The sequence below is a fragment of the Suricata suricatta genome, chromosome 4 (assembly GCF_006229205.1).
Source record: "Suricata suricatta isolate VVHF042 chromosome 4, meerkat_22Aug2017_6uvM2_HiC, whole genome shotgun sequence".
Classification (NCBI taxonomy): Eukaryota; Metazoa; Chordata; class Mammalia; order Carnivora; family Herpestidae; genus Suricata; species Suricata suricatta.
Window position 1 is genome coordinate 16465073 of NC_043703.1, and position 9985 is coordinate 16475057.

General features: G+C 36.6%; 1 protein-coding gene across 1 annotated transcript; it reads left to right on the top strand.

Moving 5' to 3' along the window:
* The first annotated feature begins 8112 nt into the window (after positions 1 to 8112).
* LOC115290458 (nucleobindin-2-like) lies at positions 8113 to 9481 on the top strand. The gene is given in 3 exon segments (XM_029938421.1): positions 8113 to 8473; positions 8476 to 8932; positions 8934 to 9481. Coding segments are annotated over 3 exon segments (1242 nt in total). The 5' UTR covers positions 8113 to 8118; the 3' UTR covers positions 9364 to 9481.
* Positions 9482 to 9985: the final 504 nt, after the last annotated feature.

The following is a 9985-nucleotide window of genomic DNA, read 5'->3' on the forward strand; positions in this document are numbered from 1 at the left end:
GTTGTTCAATAAATGCTAATCGATGATGATACAATAAAATTCTGTGAATTTAATTTTCTCTGTTTCTCTCCTCTGGGAAGGTGCATGAAAAGTATGCTTTAAGTAGTTCTTTGCTCATCCAACTTCTTGTCAAAGTTAGTTGCCTTTAGAGTGTTTATATAACTACTTAGTCCTTAGTGTCCTAAATCAGAGCTTTCTAACCTGTGATGCACAGCGCACCTAAGATGAGTCATGAGTGTACCTGGGGAGGACTCTTTCTACCTTCATGTTGACGAGTGGGGTGTCAGGGTACTGAGTGCTCCCTGGTCCCTCCAGATAAGGCTGTTGCTTCCATTTACCCACTGTTTGTACATATGCTATTAATACTATCTTTATGTGGCAGGAAAGGGTAGAAAGACTGCTAAGCAACTAAAAGTAATACATTCTAAATAATTTTTTTTAAATCTCATTTTACCCTGTTAAGTATCTTTTTACATCTTAGCAATTTATAGAAATGTTAGCTTCATGATTCAATTTTAGATTCAGACACTTGAAATTACACTTTTCTTGGAAAAGTAAAAACAAAAACTTAACAGTGGGAAGCATCTTTCTGAGAGTGAAAAAATTAAGAACTGAATAAAATAAGACCAATATAATTTCAGGATGCTAAAAGCCAATTTTCTAAGAGAGTAGATCTTAGAAGTTCTCCTTACACACACACACGGACACACAGAGGCACACAAACAATATTTGTAACCATATATGATAATGAATGTTAACTAGACTTATTGTGGTGATAATTTTGTAATACATACAAATAGTGAATCATGTAGAACTGAAACTAATATAGGTTATATGTCAATAATCCTCAATAAAAAAAAACTAAGTACACAATGCTGCCTACTACAGCTATTCCAGAAACTTTTTGAATAAAAATGCTTTAAGAGGTAAGAAAAGCCAACTCTAATGTTGCTTAATATTTAATAACTTTATGATTATTTATTCCTTGTATACTTGAAAATCTTATAATTAAATATTTCAGAAATGTTGCATGAAACATCATAAAACATTCTCATATTGACATTTATTTACTTACTTATTTTTTTATTTTTTAAAGTTTATTTATTTAGAGAGAGAGCATATATGAGCAAGGGAAAAGCAGATAGAGAGGGAAACAGAAGATCCCAAGCATGCCTCATGCTGTCAGTGCAGAGCCTGACAGAGGGCTTGAACTCCTGAACTGTTAAGATCATGACCTGAGCTGAATCTAAGAGTTGGACACTAAACTGACTGAGCCACCCAGGCGCTCTGACATTTATGTATGTATGTATGTATTTATGCTTATTTATTTGTTTTGAGAGAGAGAAAGCACAAGCAGGGAGGGGGCCATGGGGGAGAGAGAGAATCCCTAGCAGACTTCACACTATAGGTGGAGCCTGATGCGGGGGCTTGATATCACAACCTTGAGATCATGATCTGAGCTGAAATTAAGAATTGTGTGCCTAACCAAGTAAGCCACCCAGGCACTGCTCATAATGACATTTAATCCATTGATTTGCCTCATATTTTTCTTTATTATTTCTACATAAAGATTAGTTTCATTTCAAATGAAGGAAATAGCAAAATAAAGCATTACAATATGTGACAAAGAATGATGAGTAAATTCTAAAAGAGTTTACTGAATAAGTTATAGGTTCAACTTCTGTAGGAAAGATCCAAATAACAGTTGTTTAATTAAGAGAGAGATTATTTCTGTCGTGAAAGAATCCAGAGCCAGCATGATGGCTCCAAATGTCAGGGGTCCAGACTCTTTTTTCATGTAGTGTTCCAGGATCCTCAAAAAATTATTTTTCTGTCATGGTTAAAAAGGTCTGCTCCAAATGCTGCCATCATATCAATGATCTAGCTGTGAAAATGAGTAATGTAGAGGGCATAATGTTTTTTTTTTAATTGGTTAAACTGTAAGTTTCACACATCACTTTCTTTCATATTCTATTGGACATGATATAGGCATATGGTCATGTTTACCTTCAAGGAAGGATGGGAAATGTAGTCCAGCTAAAACCTTCTATCATTATGAAAGGGGAAAAGGGGTATTGTAAAACAATTAGCAATCTGTGTAGTAAAGGCCCAATGTGAAAATATCTCTCATAAGACATGAGACAAAGAAGGGCACATTTATTGTGAACTTCAGCATACGTCAGTTTTATTGGAAGGCTAAAAGGAGTACATGGATGCAACATATAGAGTGTTTCTTTTAATCTGAGGTATGCTCCAGAAAATAATTATATTCCATTCCAAGATACTCTCTCTGCATTATAACATTTTTAAAAAAAAGCAAGGCAGTCCTTTCTTAAAGGAATTTATCCTCTATTAAGAAAAAAATTAAAAATAAAAATGTAATGGCATATGTTAAGTGTAATAATAGAAATAATATTACAAAGTTTAGTGGTGGGATAATAGTGATTAAAACAATTTAGATAATTGAAATAAAATTTTATTAAGGATTTATGCAATACTTGAGCTGGGTCTGAATAGTGAACTTTCATCTGTTTCTTGGAAAAAGAGAAATTACACTCAACTTTAGCTTACTATGAAATTGTTTCTCATCATTATAGCCAAAAGATCTGGCAATTGTTCAGGGTTCCTGAAAGCTGGCTGTGAATCTCCTTTGAAGATAGTGACTTTTTTGGGCAGGGCCCTGTCTCTTCCCTCAGATCCGGGATGGTAACTTGTTCCTACTAGTTCTGGGGTCTGCATTACCCGTTGTGGTTTTCCTACTCTACCACTTTCTTCTTCTTCTTCATTTCAATAGTCCCTTATCTAAAATCCTCCTCAATTTGATGCTACCATCTGTTTTCTGCCGAAACCTGAGGAGTATAATGTGTTACTATATATTGAAAAAATGTAAAATGCACAATAAAAAAGGGAATAAAAGTCTTCTTATTCTAAATAACAAACATAATTGTCACACATGCACAAAAACAATCAGTAATGGAAGTGGAACATAGGCATTATACTAGTGAGATCATTTAATATATAGCATTCTTGGTCAGAGGCCTGTCATATTGACAAAAATAAAAACTTTTAAGATTGGATTGTTAACATATAAAACATTCGGGGTGTCTGCTGGCTCAATTGGTTAAGCTTCTGACTTCTGATTTCATCTTAGATTGTGGTCTTGTGCTTTGTGGGTTTGAGCCTCTCATAGGGCTCCATGCTGACAGTGTGGAGCCTGCTTAGGATTCTGTGTCATCCTCTCTTTCTGCCCCTTCCCTGCATATGCGGTCTCTTCTTCTCTCTGAAAATAAATAAATACACTTAAAAAACAAAATGTTGAATTAATATATATGTATACAATTTTGAATTTATATTCTTATATATTTATGTTTAATGAATTAAACATGCATTAAGTAATCATAAAACTATTAAAATTGATTATTATTAGGACATTGGAAAGCATTTGTTTGTTTGTTTATAATATTATTATTTTTTATTTTTATATATATAATTTATTGTCAAGTTAGCTAACATACGGTGTATACAGTGTACTCTTGGCAGTAGATTCCCATGGTTCATTGCTTATATACAATACCCAGTGTTCATTCCAACAAGTGCCCTCTTCAATGCTCATCACACATTTCCCCCTCCTTCTAGCCCCCCTCAACCCTCAGTTTGTTCTCTGTATTTAAAAGTCTCTTATGGTTTGCCTCCCTCTATGTAACTATTTTTTTTTTCTTCCCTTCCCCCATGGTCTTCTGTTAAGTTTCTCAAGTTCCACATGTGAGGGGAAAAAATATGACATCTGTCTTTCTCTGACTAACTTATTTCACTTAGCATAATATCCTCCAGTTTCATCCATCGTGTTGCAAATGGCAGAATTTCATTCTTTCTCATTGCCAAGTGGTATTCCATTGTATATATAAACAACATCTTCTTTATCTGTTCATCAGTTGATGGACATTTGGGTTCTTTCCATAATTTGGCTATTGTTGAGAGTACTGCTATAAACATTGGTGTAGATGTGCCCCTATGAATCAGCACTCCTGTATTCTGGATAAATTCCTAGTGGTGCTACTGATGGGTTGTAAGGTAGTTCTATTTTTAATTTTTTGAGGAACCTCTGAACTGTTTTCCAGAGCGGCTGCACCAGTTTGCAGTCCCACCAACAGTGCAGGAGGGTTCTCATTTCTTCCCACCCTCACCAACATCTGCTGTTTCCTAAATTGTTAATATTAGCCACTCTGACCAGTGGGAGGTGACATCTCATGGTGCTTTTGATTTGTATTTTCCTGAGGATGAATGACATTGAGCAAATTATGTGTCCATTTGACATATGGATGTCTTCTTTGGAAAAGTGTGTATTCATATCATGTGCCCATTTCTCAATGGATTATTTGTTTTTTAGGTGTAGAGCTTGATAAGTTCTTTATAGATTTTGGATACAAATCCTTTATCCAATATGTCATTTGCAAATATCTTTTCCCATTCCATCAGTTGCCTTTTAGCTTTGTTGATTGTTTTCTTTGCAGTGCAGAAAGTTTTTATCTTGATGAGGTCCCAATAGTTCATTTTTGCTTTTATTTTCTTTGCCATCAGAGACATGTCAAGAAAGAAATTGTTGCAGCTGAGGTCAAAGGGTTGTTGCTTGTTTTCTCCTCTGGGGTTTTGATGGTTTCCTGTCTCACATGTAGGTCTTTCATCCATTTTGAGTTTATATTTGTGTCTGGTGTAAGAAAGTGGTCCAGTTTCATTCTTCTGTGTGCTGCTGTTCAGTTCTCCCAGCACTATTTGCTAAAGAGAGTGTCTTTTTCTTTTGGATACTCTTCCTACTTTGCCAAAGATTCGTTGGCCATATATTTGTGGGTCCAATTCTGTGTTCTCTATTCTATTCCATTGGCCTATGAGTTTGACAGACAAGAGTACTGTCTTGATGATTACAGCCTTGTAGTGCAGGCTAAAGTCTGGGACTATGATGCCTCCCAATTTGATTTCCTTTTTCAATATAACTGACTATTGGGGGTCTTTTGTGGTTCCATACATACTTTAGGATTGTTTTTGTCTAGCTCTGAAAAGAATGCTGGTGCAATTTTGATTGGAATTGCAATGAATGTGCAAATTTCTTTGAGTAGTCTTGACATTTTAACAATATTTGTTATTCCAATCTATGAGCATGGAATGTTTTTCCATTTCTTTGTGTCTTCTTCAATTTCTTTCATAAGCTTTCTATAGTTTTCAGCATATAGATATTTTACATCTTTGGTTAGGTTTATTCCTAGGTATTTTATGGTTCTTGGTGTAATTGTAAATGGGGTAGATTTCTTGATTTCTCTTTCTGTTGCTTTATTATTGGTGTATAGAAATTCAACTGATTTCTGTACATTGATTTTATATACTGTAATTTTGCTGAATTCATGTATCAGCTCTAACGATTCTTTGATGGAGTCTTTTGTGTTTTCCATGTAGAGTATCATGTCATCTGTGGAAAGTAAAAGTTTGACTTCTTCTTTGCCAATTTGGATGCCTTTTATTTCATTTTGATGTCTGATTACTGAGGCTAGGACTCCCAACACTATGTTAAACAACAGTGGTGAGAGTGGACATCCCTGCCATGTTCCTGATCTCAGGGGTAAAACTCTCAGTTTTTCTGCATTGAGGATGATATTAGCTGTGGGCTTTTCATATATGGCTTTTAAGATGTTTAGGTATGTTCCTTCTGTTCCAACTTTCTTGAGGGCTTTTATCAAGAAAGGATGCTGTATTTTGTCAAATGCTTTTTCTGCATCTATTGACAGGATCATATTGTTCTTATCCTTTCTTTTATTAATGTGATGTATCACATTGATTGATTTGTGAATATTGAACCAGCCTTGCACCCCAGGAATGAACCCCTCTTGATCATGGTAAATAATTCTTTTGACATACTGTTGAATTTGGTTGGCTAGTATCTTGTTGAGAATTTTTGCATCCATGTTCATTAGGGATATTGGCCTGTAATTCTCCTTTTTAGAGGAGTCTCAGTCTGGTTTGGGAATCAAGGTAATGGTGGCTTCATAAAATAAGTCCAGAGGCTTTCCTTTCATTTCTATTTTTTTGGAACAGCTTGAGAAGGATAAGTATCAACTCTGCTTGAAATGTCTGGTAGAATCCCCCTAGGAAACCATCTTGGCCAGGACTCTTATGTGTTGGGAGATTTCTGATAACTGACTTAATTTTTTTTGCTTTTCTTTTATGGGTCTCTCCAAAGTTTCCATTTCTTCCCGTTTGAGTTTTGATAGTGCGTGGGTGTTCAAAGATTTATCCATTTCTTCCAGGTTGTCCAGTTTGTTGGCATATAATTCTTCATAGTATTCTCTGATAATTGTTTGTATTTCTGTCCTGTTGGTTGTGATCTGTCCTCTTTCATTTGTGATTTGGGTCCTTTGTCTTTTCTTTTTAGAAGTCTGGCTAGGCGCTTATCAATTTTGTTTATTTTTTCAAAGAACCAGCTCTTCAATTCATTAATCTGTTCTACTGGTTTTTTGTTTTTATCCTATACTGTTTATTTCTGCTCTGATCTTTATTATTTGTCTTCTTCTGCTGGCACTGGGGTTTCTTTGCTGTTCTGCTTCTAGTTATTTTAGGTGTGCTGTTAGATTTTGTATTGAGGATTTTTCTTGTTTCTAGAGATAGGCTTGAATTGCAATGTGTTTTCCTTTTAAAACCACCTTTGCTGCATCCCAAAGTGATTGGACTGTCATGTTTTAATTTTCATTTGCTTCCATATATTTTAAAATTCTTGTTTAATTGCCATTCATTCTTTAGGAAAATGTTCTTTAACCTTCAATGCATTTGGAAGCTTTCCAAATTTTTTCTTGTGGTTGATTTCAAGTTTCATAATGTTGTGATCAGAAAATAGTCATGGCATAATCTCAATTCTTTTATTATTAAGGGCTATTTGGTGACCCAGTTTCTGATTGATCTTGGAGAATATTCCATGTGCACTAGGAAAAAAATATGTATTCTGCTACTTTTGGATGAAAAATTCTGAATGTATCTACCAAATCCATCTGGTTCAGTGTATCATTCAAGGCCATGGTTTCTTTATTAATTTTTTCTATAGATGATCTATCCATTGCTATAAATGGAGTATCAAAGTCCCTTGTAATTAAAGTGTTCTTATCAATAAAATTGCTTGTGTTTGTGATTGATTGACTTATGTACTTGGGTTCTTCCAAGTTGGGAACATAAATATTTACAATCATTAGTTCTTCTTGATGGATTGACCCTGTAATTATAATATAAAGCCCTTCTTCATCTCTTGTTACAGGCTTTGGTTTAAAATCTAGTTTGTTGATATAAATATGGCTACTCCAGCTTTCTTTTGATTTCCAGTAGCATGATAGAAGCTTCTCCATTCCTTCATTTTCAATCTGAAGGTGTCTAAAATGGGTCTCCTCTAGACAGCATATAGATGGAGCTTGTTACTTTATCCATTCTGATATACTATGTCTTTTGATTGGAGCATTTAGTACATTTACATTCAGAGTTATTATTGGAAGATATGGATTTAGTGTCATTGTGTTATCTGTAGGTTTCATCTCCCTTCAAGAGGTGTTTTTGGAGTCTGTTCCATGCATTCTGTTGTTGAGACTCTGGTTGCTTTATTTCCCTACTTGTACTGGTAGATTGGACCTTCCAACAGGTGTGCTTTGATTTGTTCCTTGAAGTATCCCATGCCTTGGAACTGGTGGCTGCACTGGTCTGGAGGAGGGACTGTCTGGTTAGTCAGTGTCAATCTTGCTGTTAAGATATGCATTCAACACCGACATCCGGCTAGGTGAAGCCAGTGGCCCGAGGTGGGTGCGGATCCGCATGGCTGGAGACTGAAGCAGGTCCTAAGAACCTGTTGAGTCAATTTTTAGTGAAAAGCATTGACCTAGGAGCCAAGAGCCATCTCTTCACTAATTTAATACTGTCCACGTCATCTTGCCTCTCTGGATCTCAGTTCCCTGATCGGTAAAAAGGAGATAAAAAAATTCTTTATGTATCTGAAGAGTTCTGCCAAGGTCTCTTTAGATATCTTCTCTTCTTATGGAAGAAGAGGGTGATTAAGGAACGGAGTCCATCCTTACTGCTGAGATATTGGAAGAAAAGTAGATGAGGTGGAGGACCGTCTTACTACAATATTGTTTTCTCTTGGTTACCTGTCTACTTGCTGCTCTTGAAGCTGTGCCTATAGACATAGACAAGACAAAAGTGAAAAATACTCAACCTGTGGACAGTGCAAAGATAGAACCACCAGGTACTGGACTTTATTATGACGAATATCTTAAGCAAGTGATTGATGTGCTGGAAACAGATAATTATTTCAGAGAAAAACTACAGAAAGCAGACATAGAGGAAATAAAGAGTGGGAGGCTAAGCAAAGAATTGGATTTAGTAAGTCACCATGTGAGGACAAAACCTGATGAGCTGAAAAGGCAAGAAGTGGCAAGGTTGCGCATGCTAATTAAGCAAAATTGGATTCCCTTCAAGATACGGGCATAGACCATCATGCTCTTCTAAAACAATTTGATCACCTAAACCACCTGAATCCTGACAAGTTTGAATCTACAGATTTAGATATGCTAATCAAAGCGGAGACAAGTGATCTGGATCACTATGATAAGACTCGGCATGAAGAATTTAAAAAATATGAAATGATGAAGGAACATGAAAGGAGAGAATATTTAAAAACACTGAATGAAGAAAAGAGAAAAGAAGAAGAATCCAAATTTGAAGAAATGAAGAAAAAGCATGATAATCATCCCAAAGTTAATCATCCAGGAAGCAAAGATCAACTAAAAGAGGTATGGGAAGAGACTGATGGATTGGATCCTAATGACTTTGACCCCAAGACATTTTTCAAATTACATGATGTCAATAATGATCGCTTCCTAGATGAACAAGAACTAGAAGCCCTATTTACCAAAGGAGAAAGTATATGACCCCAAAAATGAAGAAGATGATATGGTAGAAATGGAGGAAGAACGGCTTAGAATGAGGGAACATGTAATGAATGAGGTTGATGCTAACAAAGACCGACTAGTGACTCTAGAAGAGTTTTTGAAAGCTACAGAAAAAAAAGAATTCTTGGAGCCAGATAGCTGGGAGACATTGGATCAGCAACAGTTCTTCACAGAGGAAGAACTGAAAGAATATGAAAATCTTATCTCTTTACAAGAAAATGAACTTAAGAAAAAGGCAGATGAGCTTCAGAAACAAAAGGAAGAGCTACAACGTCAGAATGACCAACTTGAGGCTCAGAAGCTGGAATATCATCAGGTCGTACAACAGATGGAACAAAAAAAATTACAACAAGAAATTCCTCCATCAGGGCCTGGTGGAGAATCAAAGTTCTAGCCACACATTTAAAGTCCGAAGTCCACCAGAACTTGGAAGAAAACTGTTCAGTCAACATCTGCGTCATCTTTTTATCATCCTTCCTTTTTCTCTGCTCAATAAATATTTTAAAGCATAAAAAAAAGATATGCAGTCACGAGGCACGGAGGGACATGGCTTGGTGTAGGGTCAATCCACCTCCACTGTGGGCCCATTGTCTCTTCCCTTAAGCCCCACCTTGTTGGTGATGGGGAGGAAAATGCTGTCATCCCAGTCTCTCCTGCCCATACTGGGTGTCCCAGAACATTCTGTTCAGGTTGTCATCACAGTGCCACGTAGGCCCCTTCAAAGTCTTCCATGCCTCCCAGGTGCTTGGCTGGGATTCAAACCCCAGTGTCTTAAAGATCCTGCTCCATGTGGCCTCATTCTGGGAAGTGCTACTCAACCCAGACAGCCGAAAAAGGGCCTTTGGCTCCTCAACTTGCCAAGTGGGTGCAAGTGGGGCGCTATATCCCACTCCATTGTCACCTGTGCCTCCCAAGTGCTTGGCTGGGATTCAAACCTTGATGTCTTAAAGGATTCTACTTTGCATGCCCCGGTTCCAGGGCACTGTCACTCAGCCAGCAGACAAATGGCCTCTGGC